The sequence below is a fragment of the Triticum urartu genome, chromosome 2 (assembly GCF_003073215.2).
Source record: "Triticum urartu cultivar G1812 chromosome 2, Tu2.1, whole genome shotgun sequence".
NCBI classification, from domain to species: domain Eukaryota; kingdom Viridiplantae; phylum Streptophyta; class Magnoliopsida; order Poales; family Poaceae; genus Triticum; species Triticum urartu.
In genome coordinates this window covers 34,858,702-34,874,882 of record NC_053023.1, presented here as the reverse complement: position 1 = coordinate 34,874,882, position 16,181 = coordinate 34,858,702, and the positions used below count along the sequence as shown (strand labels likewise).

Genomic DNA, 16,181 nt, shown 5'->3' with positions numbered 1-16,181 from the left:
ATGCTCGGTGGTTTCCGAGGATGTCTTCGTCGGCGCGAGCCCTGTATATTTCTTCTGCAATTGGTCGTCCTCGAAGTCGGAGTTGTCTCGTTGATGTCCTGATGGCCAACTGTTTGGCATAGGTTGATGCGGACTTTGTGCAGGTTGTTGCATTTGTGCCTCGCTGATGGGGATTTGCGGTGAAGTCGGAGGAGTGATGACGTTGACGCCTGTAGTCTGCCCCGACGGTGCTTCTCTCACGGCGGCATGTGTGGGTCTTGTGTGGATAGCCAGGTTAAGCCTGTGTTGTCGTGGGATGTAGTGGTTTTTTTTTTCGATTTTCTACAATTAACCGGGCAATTCTTCTCTTCTTTATTAACGAAACGAGGCAAAGTCGAATGAAAAAACAGAACGCTTCCACCCGACTCGCCGCGCTAGGATTGTCTCGACCCACTCCCGCCGTCGCCGCCGCCGCGGGCAGTTCCTCCGCCCCCCTCCTCCCTCCATGGGAAGCACCGGCTAGCCGCCTTCCCTTCCCCCGCCAGCTGCTCCGCCTGCGCCTGCCCCCGCTCTGCTCCGCCGCCTGCTCCTCCCTACCCCCTGACGCCGCATTCGACCGTCCCCCACGCCCCGACGCCCCAGTCCCCTGCGCCGTCAGGTGGACGCGGTCGCCAACGCCAACTGGTTCCAGGTTGACGTTGAGCCGAGCGCTGTGTTCCTCTCCATCCTCTACGTGTTACAGTTCAATTCGTTGTCAAAGTTGCATCATGCCCCACACATAGTCCGCATGTATAATTTGTTAATTTGGTTATATTGGCACGTATCCTGATGAACATAGATCCAGCCCGACCCTTTGTGCATATAGTGAGAGATGAGAAGGCTGTCCTATTTTTTCTTTGACCTGACTAGTATTGTTCAGTAACAAAGATATATTTTTTAGTATGTTGTGCTTGTACCCGTGTTGTTGTATGTACATGATTATCCAATTTTCTAGTGCCATTTTGCTAGTATGCTGTAGAGACTAGTTCACTTTTCTTTCTTATGTAAATGCCTTTTGCTCTACTCTATTCTGAGCCACATATATGCCTAAACTTCGTTATGGCTCATTGCAACATTGATGATTGCTTCAACTTCTTTATGATCCATTGTTAACATTGATAATTGTATTCCCTTTTTTTTATAATTGTATCTAATTCTCTTAGATATTTAATGATTTCATTTATCAACCAGCTTTGCAAGATTTCCTTGGTAAGATATACTAATTCACCCTGCAGTCAGTGGATTGATAGTATGAACTGACACTAAACGTTTAAATAGGAGAATATGAACTGCAGTCTGGGTAATTAGAGCTATTTATGAGAGACATAGTCTCCTATTTTTGTGTGTTTAGTGTTTGCATTTTGTTGCTTCTGTCAAATAACTTGGATCACCCTTGAAATCAAAACCCTCGAAGATTTTGTGGGTATCTTGTTATTGTATGGTACATGTATTTTTATAAGTATTTTTATAAGTATTTGTGTATAATAATGAAAAAAAATTGACATTGTTTTGCAGTTTTAACATGGATCCCAACATGAAGCAGCTTCAAGGGACTCTGATTGACATAGAAACAGACGCGGAGCAACTTCTTCTGGCAAGGCATCAGGTCTGTCGGTGCTACTGGCTTTTGCTATTCATGCTAGAAGTCTCAGTATTGATTTGTTTTGATCTGTTCTGTGTATGATCAGCTAGTGGAGAACGATAGGATGAGGAATGCTAACAGGGAGGCCCTAACGGCCCTCCGGAAAAAAGCCAAGACAACTAAAACCAGTGTCCCATCTCCATTTGAGATCGTAATGAAAGAGATGGAAGGAACTTCCGCCAAACAGCTAGTGAAGGAGATATGCTCAACTTGCGGGAATCACGACCCCAAAGAACATACCTGGCTAATGTTTCCAGGCTCAGATATTTTGGCTCGTGTTCCATTTCATGTAGCGCACACTGTTCTGGATAAAGGTATTTACCTTCTTGGATCTTGATCCATGCAATCTGATTTATTTCAATTTACTACTGAAGTAGATTTGATATAGGTTTGCACCAACAACTCTGCCATCGATTTCAATATTCAGGTGGATCATGCTTTCAAAATTTATTCCCATGTGTTGTTAATCCACTATGAGGTTTAAATTAGCTATTGTATTTTGTTGTATTCACCAAAAGTCATTGTTGAGCTCAAGGATGTGGGCTTTCGATACCATCGGCACGTGAAGTAGTGATTGGAGTCGCTGTCTGCTCTGTTCTAAGCTTGCATTTTATCTGCAACCTCTTCTGAACGCAAACTGTTAACATGGTATTTTGCAAAAGCTTATTTAGCCAAATGCGTGAATTATCTTCAAAAATTATGTCTCTGATGTTCATGGTCTTGATTGTCACTGTTTTTGCTAAACTTTTGGGGATTTTTGTTTTCAAGAATATCTTGTTGTAGGACCGTTTCCACTTCAACGTTCAAAATTGGATCTCTTTCTGTTTGAACCCTCCATCAACTATATATATGCTTGTGTGCCCGAATGGAAGCACACCCGACGACGCACGAGCTGGTTCAAGCTCGTGGCGTGGCGGAGCCATGTGCGGTATGCACATTTAGCAACACCAAAATTGTGGAATCACAACTATATATATGCTTGTCTAGCTTGTTGAGATTGTGCTGATGATTGTGATATCCAAACAATGCAGATCAAGAGCATCTAGACTACGAGACCAAGAAGCTGCAAAGCTTTGTCAAGGAGAAATCGTCTGCGATCTCCGAGAAAGGCGCCCTCGCGGACAAGATCAGCCCGGGCATCGTGAGATCCCTCGTCAGCCTTGCAGATAAACCTAAGTAGTAGGCGCATGGCGCAAGAGGTGAATGAATCATGTCTGCCGTTCCCAGTCCTAGACAACTCGAATGTCTCCTGAGATGAAGCTCCCGCCGGGTTCACCAACCGTGTTTATTAACAGTCCCAATGCTTTTTTACCCGTGTCCCGGTTTGGTTTTGCCTTGCTGTGAGATTTGGTTGCTGCTACGAATGAGAGAAGTGTAGTCGATCGGCATTTAACCCTTGTTATCTATCATCACTAGGTGTGGTGTGTTGGCAAACCTGAGTCCTGAGCCTGAACCTGTTCCTGCACCCTGTTATCTTCATCCACATGAAGTTGTAACAGTATGTATGCCGGGAAAGGTTTTTTTTTTTCTCTAAAATTGTGTACCCTTCTTAAGTGAGGACATGCTTATACGGTGGGCGGGAAAGGTCTTTTTTTCTCTTCGATGACATGTTTATCTGTGGGCTGTGGTGAATCTGAAATTCAAACGACGGTTTCCATGCGCAGGTAGGTATAGATATGAAGGACAAGTTGAGAAAGATGGGGAGGCACTAAGGATGAATGTGCCTGGACATGGAGAGCCATGCGGTTGGCAGATATTGCCCTTTGCACCTGTAGGAGGCATATGCATGCACTGTATATAGAGCGGCAATGAGGTTGGCAACCTTCAATGGTGCGAAGGGCATGAGATATCTTGGCCTTTTGGTGTGAGGGTGAGGGGGAGGAGCCCAGCACAGCACTTTTTGCTGTATCTCTGGTAGCCAAGCCATGATCCGCTGTTTTCTGTAAGTAACTAACTGATGAAGTTTGCGATGATGATGATGATGATGATGCCTGGCTGTAGCTTCTTGAGAGCCTGTGCCATTCTTCTTCTTCTTCTGTCTGCATCATGCATCTGGTGCATACTGTGAGTAGCATCTTTTCTTTGTCGTTAAATGCGACTGATGCCAAGTCGTCGTCTTCTTTTGTTTTTCTGGGAGGATGGGAATTACGAGGCAGACGTCTGCATCTGGCGGGTGGGCCTCGCCGGTGTCGGTGCGGCGGATTAGCTGATCAGATCCAACCCACCTCTCTGACTTAACGCAAATGCATTTCCTTAATTAAGTCCTTAAGGCTAAGCATGAGAAAGGGACGGCGATGGCCGGCATGCATCACATGACGACAGAGAGAGAGAGCCGAGGGCGCATGTGATCCCATACGTTGACGTCTCCGTTCGCTTGCTCGCCCGCTGATGTTAGTTAGCTGTACCAAACCCCAACGGTCCAGATCGTCCGTGCAGCGCAGCCGAGCATTAACGTACGTGCACGCCGCGGAAACAAAAACCAAAACCAAAAACCAAAAACCAAAGCAATCAATGAATCTGGATGCAAACAAACATTGGATCTTTCTTTGAACTTTTTCATGGGGCCACGTTTGCAGCAATGAATATGCTGTACGGCCTTTCGCGGCTCGTCTCATGATGCTGCCGTGGCTCTTTTGCCTCTTCTTTCTACGTGGAGTATACAAGTGGGTGGATCATTGCCGGTTATGGGTGGCGATGATGGGGGAACAAAGCGGAATATGGGTCATTTTGGAAGAGAGCATTGCAAAGAACACTGGGTAGCACTGGCGGAGCTACGGTTAAAAATGTTGGGCGGGCCAAACGGATTAGGCTATAGGGGATCCCGAATTTTAGTTCAAATTTACCTTCACTCCTTTGTATATTGGTCTAGGGCTAGGCAGTCCATGGCATTGTTTTGTTTGTGTGTAGCTCCGCCATTGCCGGGTAGAGCAGCGTGTGGCGCCTCTCTTTTGATTCAAGGATTTCAATCCATAGTTTCTTATGGGAGCCCTTTGGATCATAGGACTTGGGTGATAAGATTACTATGGAATACGTTCATTTTCCCCTAATTCAATAGGAATCTTATGAAATCTCTTGACACTATCTTTTTCCTCCTTAAGAAGTCCAATGCACCTGCACTCCGCCACTCTCTCTCTCTCTCTACTCTCCCACATCAATCCTCTGAAATTCCCATGTTTTCTCCTGGAATCTCTTAACACTACGATGAATTCTTATGGAATCTTATGAAATCTCTTAACACTTTTTGTTCCTTTAGAATTTTCTGGGTTTTGATATATTATAGGAACTCATAGTACATGACATCTTAATCCTATGTTTTTTTTTCCATTCCTATGTTTTCTACAACCCATAGGAGTGGGGATTCTACTAGGGGGGCTTCTATAGGCTTAAGCCTGCCCTCTAAAAATCCCATTTCAGCTAAATATACCACTTGACAATTATATTGAGGTGCTTTACATGCCACAATTACAATGTACTCCCTCCGTATCAAAATATAACACGTTTTTTGACACTATCTGAGGGAGTACATGCTAATTAGGCTTAGAAACTTGATGTTTTGGGCCTATCCTTCATTGTCATGCTAGATCCGTCACTGGGTTTGGGGGAGACTAAAATAGAATTTGCCTTTTAGGTGAAATCGAAGGATCAAACTAAACTACCAAAGATTCTTATTTGCACAATCCAAAAAATTCTGAAATAATTTGACAATATACCTAGGGTGTATGTCTATGGTTCCAAAAGAAATCAGCTAAAACTCGACCTACATTTTAGAGATTCAAAAGAGACAAATTCGACGGAGAACAATGTCGTCTTTGGGTGAATAGTATTTGACACTATTCATATGCGATTCTGTCTTCTTTGGTTCTCTAAGTGTAGACTGAATTAGGAGCCGAAACTTGTTGGGGTTGCACATCATACATGGATGGTGTATGGATGTCCGCAAATATTTTGCCTTTTTTTCAGAAAGACCTCATTGATCTCTCACCAAAAGCCAAACCCTATACTAGTTGCCAGAGAGCGAGGAAAACTCGCGAGAGAGGTCGGAGAGTAAGTGAGGACTTGGGGAGGCTAAATTTCGTGTTTTGACCATTTTCTGATATCTATTCGAGATCTGACCCTAGTTTGAAAAAAAATCGAGATCTGACCCTTTTGCTACCGCCAGGGTCCATGGCGGTAGGGTGTAACAGCCTACTGCCAGGGACCTTGGCGGTAGGGAACATCCCTACCGCCAAATAGAATGGCGGTAGCATGTACAACCCTACCTCCAAGGTGCTCGGCGGTAGGCACGAGCACACACTGTGTTCAATACTTAGCAATTGCGATAGGCATGCAACCCTACCGCCAGGGACCTTGGCGGTAGGCAGTTATACCCTACCACCATGGACCCTGACGGTAGCAAAAGGGTCAGATCTCGAAAAAAAATTCAAACTAGGGTCAGATCTCGAAAAAAAATTCAAACTAGGGTCAGATCTTGAATAGGTATCAAAAAAGGGTCAAAACACGAAATTTAGCCACTTGGGGAGTCCTGAGGACTTGGGAGTAATGAAACCATGATCTTGCTTGCCCCACCTATTTTTGCCTACTTTTGTGCCTAATTTTTGAACAGCATATTATATATATAGAAATAAACACATGAGAACATAGTTCATCAACCGCAAATTGAGGCTGACCCTACACGTTCTACCCCTCTGGTGCCATGTGCAGTTTACTCCCATTTATTTACAAGGCTCCTGGAGGACCAACTGGCGATGGAAGACAAAGCACGAGGGCTTGACTGACAAAAGCGCAGTCCCCCCCCTACCTCTTCCCTACAGGCCAGGGCCACGGGCTCAACAGAGAAAGAGAGTGAGAGAGACGAGGAGCAGAGTTTCCTCGCTCAGCCTCCTGCCCGTGCTCACTCACTGCTCACCTCCCCCGTCTTGTCCAAAAGATCCCCGGCCCATCCCCCCTACCCTGCCCCGCCCGCCGAGATGGGGGGACTCCGCCGCGGCGGAGGCACGGACGGCCTCCACTCCCACCGCCGCCGCCGCCACCACAGCCCCAGCCACAATGCCCCGCCCCATCTCGCCGCCGGTACGCCTCCCCCCTGCACCCTTCTTCTCCCTCTGCTCATTTTCGCCTCATTTTATCTCCGAATCCATATCTTGGATTCGCTCATGGGCGCTCCAATGCCGAGCCGGTCCCTTCCAGAGATTTCATTTTTCCTTTCCTTTGCCTTGCCCGCTTTTGGAGCGGCAGCTTGGGGTTCTTGTGACCGGCCATCGGCATTAGCTCCTGGCCTAACAAGTTTCGCTTTTCCTCTTCCCGTTTTGCTCCTTACCCCATCCTCTCTTCCAAGCAATGCGTTCCCCATGAGCACAGAGAGTTCTGGTTCCAGGGCCTTCATCCATCCGTGAGGGGACAAGAGAAAGAAAGACAGACAGATTCGTGCCCTTGTCTTTTCGGAGGCACCATCGAATCACTTCTCCTGTAGTCAAATTGTCCTGCCCACGACATCTTCGCGCGAATTCATGGCGATGTGCTTTGGATTCTTTTCCTGGTCGCCGCTCGCCAGTTAGTAAATTATTCCCAGTCCCGCCAGATCACGCGAAACAGGCCGTATTTCCCGGAACATGGCGCCATTCTCAAGGTCAGAAACTGTGCCAAGAAATGTATACTATCCTAGTGATGCGCCCACATGTTCACGGAGCACCATGAAGCTTCGTTGACAATAGGGATTCCATACTCTAATCAGCAATAAACAAACAAATATGTCGGCTTAAACAAACTTGGGTTGTTTAACATCTGACAGGTACATTTTACTGTACTCACTAGCTGGGGGGGCTAAGCAGTGTTGGGAGTAGTAAATCTGTACTAAAAATAAGCTCTGTCTGGCCATTGTGTCGGATCCAAGTTAACAGTACTGCTCGTATACGGTATATGTACCTACGCACTATCCGTTGGATGGTTGGTCGTACATAGCTTAGCTTGTAGGAGTATTTATGTATATCTTGCATCGTTGCTGATTCCGGATCTATCACTGTCCTGCGCCCACCCACCATTCATCAGCTCTGGAAGTATACTGGCACAGAGTGGCTTCAGAGACATCTGCCATTCTTACCACAATCCTAGCTTGGCAACTACACATATTGGTAATAACATATCGGTTCTCCCTATCCGTCTGCGTTACCTCTGATCGCGATGTGCTTTGTTACTTTTGCCACCCTGAACTGTCCCTGTGGAGTTTATTCATCGCTGTCTTTATCTTTGATTCAGGAGTTGGATCCTCGAGCAAACAAGGAGGCGAACCTGGGATGCATTCCAATTCCTTGGTGAGTGGTGTGGTTTTATCTTTTAAAAGTTTCTAGTTTTTACCATGATGTAGGTAAAGCAAAAAATATAAGCTAAGCCTACGAAAACCATATAGCAAGTTAGCAGTTGACTTAACTGAGGCAACCTCTTGCACAGCTTAAAGTAAAAGCGGAATTAGTTAGTAGTACTTTGTTCTGTAGTAATTAGTTTGAGCATGTAAAAAAGGGTTAAGCATGTCAAATGATCTATTGTTTTCAAGCTTCTGTCTGCACGACATTTTATCAGAGAACCAAATAGCCAAGTTTTTCACGGTTCAATTCTCTGTTCTCTTTTGCTACTAAAGCTATATCTTCATTTCTTACTACGCAGTTCAGTGTGTGATATCATTTCAAGAGCAAACCAACAATCTCCGATCTAATGTTTTTTTTCCTTTTCTCAGTTTGATGGGAGCAGGCTTTGTACACCCAAAAGAGCCGGTCGCACCCCAATGAAAATGCTAATAGACGACGACGTCTATAGAGATGTCACTGCTAGGCACACATCGCCTGGTGTTGTGGGAAGGCTTATGGGCCTTGACATAATGCCTTCACTTGGAGTTCATAGCAAAGATACATGTAATGGGGACCGTTCACAGGGCAGGTCGCCAGGGAGTTACAGTGATATATCAGGGCATTGTAGTGACAAATATGCTTTCTCGGGAGATGTTCCGCGTAGGGCAAGCACTGATGAGATTCCAGAATTCAAAGATGTTTTTGAGGTAATGGAGACCACCAGAACCAAGAACCGAAACCGTAACACTTGTCCTGGACATGACAGGGTTAACTGTGCTGACCTTAATTTTGTAAGGCAGAAGTTTATGGATGCAAAACGCCTTTCCACTGATGAATCTTTTCAGAGATCGAAAGAGTTCAATGGTGCGCTAGAGGCATTGGTGTCAAATAAAGATGCTCTCATGGAAATTCTTCAAGAATCCAATAATGTTGCCGCGAGTGATCTGTCCGGTCTCGGTTGTCCTCCATCCTCTGGCGTAAACCGGATCACGCTGTTGAAACCATCCAGAAGAAGTAAGTTTATTGATGCAGATATTGTGTATCCACCAGAAGATGACACTGAACGGTGCTTCCACTCACCAAAAGAAGCAAAGCATTCTCCAAGGAAGCCTCATAGTAACTTTTCTAGTGAAGCTCCCAAAGAAGAAACTGGCTCTTTGAGACAAAAATTGTCTAGGTCAAGCTACAGGGAGAACATCGATAAGCGCATTTCTCCCACTCGGATTGTTGTCTTGAAACCATGGCTCGATAAAAATCTGAACATGGAAGGAGCATTTCCAATAACCAATGACATGTTCTGCTCCAGTTACAGAAGGACCCAAGCATGCCTAGATGATGGCATTCAAAGGCAGAATGCAGAAGAATCCATGCCTCAGATCTCCACAGCACACTCCGATGCACGACGCCAAAGAGCAAAGGGGTCCAGAGAAATTGCTCGGGAGGTTTCAGCACAGATGAAGACAGCTGCTGTCAGGGGAGGTACAAATGGAAAACAGAAACTCAGTCCAGATATTGGGACGTCGAACCGGGATGAGCAGGTGTCTTTGTTGACATCCATGGCTAAGCTAAAAAGTTCGGCAGCATTGCAAAGACCTTCTGGTCCACATGATGCCCCGGATGGTTCTTGCGCAGGGACTTCACCGACACATTCAGCTAAGAGATCCATCAGGAAGGAAGCAAGGAGACGCCTAGCAGACAGATGGAAGACGACTCAGCAACATCAACATCCATCACAAGATGGTAATGCTACATTCAGCACACTTGGGGACATGCTTGCTCTGTCTGACAAAGAGACCTCAAAGTTTACTTCAGGGGCAGCAGCTAGCCGGCAATGGCCAGAGGGCGAGTCACATAGGGATGTGATGCCAGGATCATGTGGTTATCCTCTTGGTATCAGCAGCAATGATGGCTGGAAAGATGACAGCATATGTGGCTTAACAAGGCTGGAGTCTGTTTCTACTTCATCCATCAACCGAGGGAGTCCGAAATCGAGCAGCAGAAAAGCAAGTTGCACACACGGTGAATATTCTATGGCAGAGAACATCATCGGATCAGGGCCTTATGATTCTGAGGATCTGCATCAGGACAGACCAAGGAGATCGTTATTCAGAAGTTCGACATATCGCTCTGATGAAAGCGATGTGCAGTCTCTGGATGAGGTGCAAAGTGTGGTGACCGAGCGCGAGATCCATGTGAATTTTGAAGAACCAACTTACACCGGTGCAGTGCCAGAGCTATCTGAAACTGGAGGAAGACTTGTGCACGGTGGAAATTCTGGCCATTTAGATAGCAGCCGTGCAGTTCCAGAATGGCAGGGGGAGGCGCAGTCTTCTGCACAGAACATGATGCTGGACCAAGAGCACGCATTCGCAGCAGATGACCATTTTATTGTCCCTAGTCCTAGATATTCAGCGTCTCAGGTATGTTCATTTTATGCGAGTCAAGTTTCTTGGAAGTATGGCTAAGCATTCTTTGCATATACTATATGGGTTTATGAGTAAACTGAAGGTTTTTGTTTGGTCTATGAATTACTAATTTATAGTTCTTCTGCACTCAGATTGAGGGGAATGGGCACGACCGATGTGATGATAACGAAGCTCCATCCGATCATCTGACAGAACTAGTATCCGTCGTGAGCTCCAACGAAGACGAACAACCTAGTCCGGTGTCCGTCCTCGGATCGTCCGTGGACGCCGAGGACTGTTGTTCAGGAGGTTTTGAGAAGATAAGCGCAGACCTTCAAGGCAAGTGCAGAAACACGCACACTGCTGCCAAACCACTTCCCTGTCACACTTTCCATATCACTCACTTGACTTCTGTCTGCTACAGGGCTCAGGATGCAACTTCGGCTGCTCAAGATGGAGGCGACGGGCGACGCAGATGACGACACCGACCTCGCCTTGTTCAGTGACGACGACGAAACCGCCGCGAGCTGCGAGCTGGTCAACGAAAGCGCGCCGACAACGTCCCGTGCTTTCCGGGACGAAGACGAGAGGGACTTCTCCTATGTGGCTGACATGCTCACGTTTCTAGCCAGCCGGAGCTCCGAGCACGACCTCCTGCTCGGCGCGCGCTATCTGTCACCGGGGTCTCCGGCGCGCGGCGACGCGTACGACGAGCTCGAGAGGAAGTACGGCGAGCTCGTCCTGTGGGCGCGGCCCGAGAGGCGGCTCCTCTTCGACCTGGCGAACGACGTGCTCGTCGAGGTGGTCGCCTGCTGGACGCAGTGCGGCGGCCAGCAGGGGCTGGCGGGGAGGTGTCGGCTGGGCATGGAGTGGGACATGGAGAGGGTCGTGGAGGAGGTGTGGGAGAGGGTGCGCCGGCAGCGGCGCGAGACGGAGGGCTTCCAGGAGGAGAAGCTGATGGGGGTGGCGTGGCTGGACTGCGAGGACGTCACTGATGAGATGGTGGAGGACATTGGGAGCATGCTGGGTGAGGATCTCCTGGAGGAGGCCATAGCTGACCTGTATCTGCTGGACCTTTTTGGTTAAGGGAGGAGGAGCTTTCATGCTGCATTTTTTGAGATAAATAATAAAAGCACCCTTTATGGAAAAAATAGGAAGGAGGTTCATTTCGTCGATTTCGCAACCGGGAAAATTTGGGATTTGTGAAAGTGGTGCTAGTGTCTTGGGTTTTGCTCGGTTTAAGAAATTGTTAGTGGAAGCAAAACTCTGTAGCTTGTTTATGCCAGCCCAGGTAGACTGGTGGCTGATGCAGATGTAATATTCCAGTTCCGTGTATCTATATTCTACATATATATAGTGACGATAATCGACGGTGATGAATGTAATTATTTATATATATGGCAGCAGCCATTTTTTTTTTCTTCTGGGTGATGTGCATTTTCGAGTATGGATTCAGTAATCAGCTGGTGGTATGTTGGTGTCATAAGCAAGGTTGCCTTGGTGAGCCGTTGCTGTCGTCAGTTTTCGCGTATATGTAGCAAGGAGGGATGTATGATGCACCGAGTGACCGCATAGCGCAGTGGATTAGCGCGTCTGACTTCGGATCAGAAGGTCGTGGGTTCGACTCCCACTGTGGTCGCAAATTTTTTGTACTGAATACTAAACTCCTCCATTAGAAATTTCCACTCAACTCCTCCACCGCAAAATCTTTTTCTCTTCGCGCTCTGTTATTTTGTTATTGATTTGCATTAGATATCACCACTTAATTCCTCTGCTGTGAATCCTAATTATTATTTGTTACTAGTCTTTTTTTGGGAATAAATGAGATTTTTATTGCTCAACCACGGGGACTACAATCATACCGATGTACCAACTCAATCTCATTTGGTCCAGACCGTAGCCAAACTGCCGTACGCACATGATGATGCCCTATCTGATCTAGCCTGTGCTACATTATTACATTTTTGTCAAATAGTCTTTTTTGTTACTATAGTTTGCATTGCAAATGACCACTTGCTTCCACTCACCACTGTGAATTCTCTTTTCTGCAGATTAACTTTTTCATGCTCTAATTTTTGTACCCATACTTAATTTTCCAACAGAAATCACCTCTTAGTCCCTCTACTGCAAATTCTCTCTTTTTTATTTTCACGCCCTGTTTTTTCTCTTATTGATTTGCATTAGAAATCACCACTTACTTCCTCTGTTGTGGTCACGATTATTGTTGGTACTGAATACTAAAATTTCCACTAGAAATCACCTCTTAATCTCTCTACTGCAAATTCTCTCGTTTTATTTTCACTCTGTTCTTTTGTTGTTGATTTGTATCAGAGACCACCACCTAATTCCTCTACTGTGAATTCTATTAATTCTTGTTAATAATCTGCATTAGAAATGACTGCTTGCTTCCTCTCACAACCATGAATTCTCTTTTCTGCAGAATAACTTTTTCGTGCTCTAATTTTCTCCATTTCTATTAATAATTTGCATCAGAACCAGCAGTCACTTCCTCTATCCACTGAATTCTCTCCTCTACGCGACAACTGTTCCATGCTCTCTAATCGTTGAAGATCAATCGTATCACACGCTAAGAGTTTATTACAATTCTAGCATGGGACTACTGAACCGAAGCTCAAACAATTTTACTTGAACGAACCAATGGTCGATCAGGCTTGCAGTTCTCGGGTCTGAACCCTGAACCTGAACTTCCATGATTTACAGCGCTAGCAGTCCGGAGGCCTGGGCACAGGCTGCCACCCAGCGCAGAGCTGAATGACCTCCTTGAGCGCCGGCGACGCCGCCTCCATCGTCCACCTGTCGTAGTACTCCTCCGGCCTGAAGACGCACTCGGCGCCCGGGCCGTCGACCAGGCACGGCAACGCCCCGTGCAGGAACGCGTCGCCCTCCGACCTGATCCACCCGGCCGCCGTTTCTTCTCTGTCAGCAGCCTGCAGCAGCATTCAGCTATGTAGTCAGCTCATCTCATCTCTGTGACTAGGATGTATGCAAATGCTGAGTCTCATCTTGTCTGAAAGACTGAAACTCTGAATGCAGGTACCTTCTCTGGCATGTACTTGAAGACCGTCTTCTTATGTCCTCCTTCGTATATGTTGCACTGAGACACAATCTGCAAACGGAGACATCATTCCATTTAGATTTGATGATCTCCAAGTAAGTGTTGCCAGTTGCAAGCATTTGGAATAGCGGATGCCGGATGAAATGAGTCACCTGAGCTTCGACGCCGGCGCAGACGGCGTAGATGCCCCAGTCCCTGGTGTAGTTGTTGTAGAGGTGGACCTTGCCGAAGCGCAGGCGCGGGTGCCTCTGCCGCGTGCCGTCGAAGAAGCAGTGGTGGATGGTCACCCTGATGCACCTGTCGTCGACGTGCTTTGGGTCCGCGCCGATGAGCATCGTCTTGTCATGCCTTGCAAAGTGGCATCTGTGCAAAAATGCAGTCACATACAGGCACATGTTCATCAGCACTACAATTATCAAACGAAATGAGTGAAGAACTGAAGATGCGTGATGCTGCACACAAAAATTTAGTTGGATTGCGTCATGTTTGTACACAGAAATTTAGTTGGTGAGGAGGGGCAGTAAAAAAAAGGAACTACTAGTACCTGGAGACGGTGATGTCGGTGCTCTGGCGCGTGATGTCGATGAGCCCGTCGTCGTAGTCGGCGAGGGAGCAGCGGTCGATCCAGATGTTGGTGGAGCCGGGCTTGATCTGGATGCCGTCGACGTCGTGGCCCCGGCCGGCCTCGAACTGGAGGTTGCAGACGATGACGTGGTGGCAGTCCTTGAGCTGGAGCCCCTTGCCGGTGAGCCGGACCCGCTGCCCGCGCCCGTCGATGGTCTTGTGGGAGGAGACCCGCAGGTAGGTGTGGAGGTGGATGTCGCCGGAGACCTCGAAGACGACCCACAGCGGCTCCTTGGCCCGGCACGCCTCCCGCAGCGTCCCGTGCCCGTCGTCTGCGGATCAATCGGTCGGTTCCTGTTGACAGAGTTCCGGAGCGAGATTGAAGGCGGGTAAAAAAGGGGGGACCTTGGAGGGAGGTGACGTGGTAGAGGGCGCCGTGGAGGCCCCCGATGGCGCGGCGGCCGAAGCCCTCGGCGGCGGCGGCGAGCGCGCGGAGGGTGCGGTCCGCGGCGGCGTAGGGCGTCCGCGGCTGCGGGGGGCGGTGGGCCGCCGTCGTCACCGCCCCCGGCCCCGTCTCGGCGTCCATGCCGGGGCAGGGGAGGTAGGCTGCGCCGGCGGCGGCTGGAGTCGGAGGAGGACGCGGGGGACGGTGGTCGGGGGAGGGGAAGGAGATCCAGCAGCAGTAGAGGCGGGAGAAACAGGAGGCACGGGCGCCCATGAAATTCGGCCGTGTCGGTCGGACTGTGGAGGCGAATCCAACACTCGCTCGCTCGGCACTCAACGTCTCAAACCCAAAGTCTTCCTTTTCTATTCCCCACTTCTAGAAACAAGAAAAGTCTTATTCATCTCCTATATGAAATCCCGGACCCTAAAGACACGCATACACCCCGTACCCATATAAGCGCCTCGAGAGACTGAGTCATTGAAACAACAACATCAAAGAATCTAAAATAAATCCAGAAAATATGTGAGCAACCATGTCTCCTGCCTAGAACAGAGAATCCATCCAACAGGTTGGTTTCACCACAATGAATCTAACCGTTTAAGTTATGCTTAGTTCACATTTTTCTCCCTCTTTTGAAAGGCAATGGGATGCATCTTTCTTTGCCTTGCTTTTTTGGTTTTCTCTTTGCGGACAAGTAGTTGTTCCTTCGCCATTCTATCTGTTCTCTTCAATGTCGGTCTCCTTCACTTCCATTGGTATTCAAAAAAAGTATTGGTTTGTCGAAAGTGTTACTCTGTTCCTGATCTCACATGGACTTGCCATAAACAGTAAAATCTAGAAAGTAATAATTCCAACAGGCATTACTGAGAGTTTACCTACGTGTAAATTTAAATCAATGATGAATGAAGTGCACTCGTGTTGGCCTGGATATAAATAAAACAAAATAAGCGCTACAAAATGCTTTTGAAAAAAAACCTTTTTTGGATTATTGGTTTTGTTTTTATTCAGAGCATGACAATTGTTTTTTCATCAGGAAAATTTGCACGTGAGCACACATTGAACCATGTTTGTTCTAAAAAAACATCAGATATTATGAATTCTTTTACTTTTTTGGATTTTATTATACTATTTCCTACATATGTGCTCGGGGACCTAAATCCATTGTCTTTGGAAATAAAGACATGTCACAGGGGACCCCTCTATCATTCATCGTAGCTTTCATTCCTACAGGACCAGTGTTTGATGATCCAACTGCTTCTTCAAGCTGACCCACTGCCATTTAATGTTTGATGATTCTTTTTAGAGGAAAATAAAAGCAGACCCCGGGATATTCAATTATGTTTTCGATCTCACATGCGCCATGGCAAACAGTAATGTTTCAGAATAGCAAAAAATGATGGTTTCCACGCAAAATGTTTGAATGTTCTAACTGCATGCAGAAATTCCATTAAAAAATGACACTCATGGTGCTGTAAATAAAGATACAAAATTGGTGCTTCAAAAAGGTTGAAATAACGTGTTCAAGATGCTCTGAACTTGTGGAAGGATGAATGATAGAGGGATCCTGTATTCGGGCGTGTTTGGTTCGTTGCTCGACACATTGCAAAATTCAGGCATGTTTGGTTCGTATCCACACATTGCTAAATTCTTGTCACTTCCTTAGCTATGAAGCAAATAAATTCAATCCCAGTTT

General features: G+C 47.0%; 3 protein-coding genes and 1 non-coding gene across 4 annotated transcripts; 3 read left to right on the top strand and 1 right to left on the bottom strand.

The window, feature by feature from the left end:
- The first annotated feature begins 385 nt into the window (after window positions 1-385).
- On the top strand, window positions 386-3,252 carry LOC125540885. Its single transcript, XM_048704418.1, has 4 exons — window positions 386-670; window positions 1,534-1,624; window positions 1,707-1,974; window positions 2,692-3,252. The coding sequence occupies exons 2-4, from the start codon at window positions 1,541-1,543 to the stop codon at window positions 2,838-2,840; spliced, it is 501 nt and encodes a 166-aa protein (XP_048560375.1). The 5' UTR covers window positions 386-670; window positions 1,534-1,540; the 3' UTR covers window positions 2,841-3,252.
- A 3,238-nt stretch (window positions 3,253-6,490) lies between these two features.
- Window positions 6,491-11,799, top strand: LOC125535449. The gene is made up of 5 exons (XM_048698498.1): window positions 6,491-6,730; window positions 7,913-7,968; window positions 8,388-10,418; window positions 10,556-10,742; window positions 10,828-11,799. The coding sequence occupies exons 1-5, from the start codon at window positions 6,628-6,630 to the stop codon at window positions 11,487-11,489; spliced, it is 3,039 nt and encodes a 1,012-aa protein (XP_048554455.1). The 5' UTR covers window positions 6,491-6,627; the 3' UTR covers window positions 11,490-11,799.
- Window positions 11,800-11,968: 169 nt separating this feature from the next.
- TRNAR-UCG lies at window positions 11,969-12,042 on the top strand. The gene has a single exon. It is a non-coding gene; the product is annotated as a tRNA-Arg (tRNA).
- Window positions 12,043-12,849: 807 nt separating this feature from the next.
- Window positions 12,850-14,882, bottom strand: LOC125535448 (probable pectate lyase 4). The gene is made up of 5 exons (XM_048698497.1): window positions 14,449-14,882; window positions 14,024-14,375; window positions 13,632-13,842; window positions 13,462-13,530; window positions 12,850-13,351 (listed from the first exon to the last, which is right to left on the bottom strand). Exons 1-5 carry the CDS (start codon window positions 14,759-14,761, stop codon window positions 13,127-13,129), a joined length of 1,170 nt encoding a protein of 389 aa, XP_048554454.1. The 5' UTR covers window positions 14,762-14,882; the 3' UTR covers window positions 12,850-13,126.
- Between the last annotated feature and the right edge of the window lie 1,299 nt (window positions 14,883-16,181).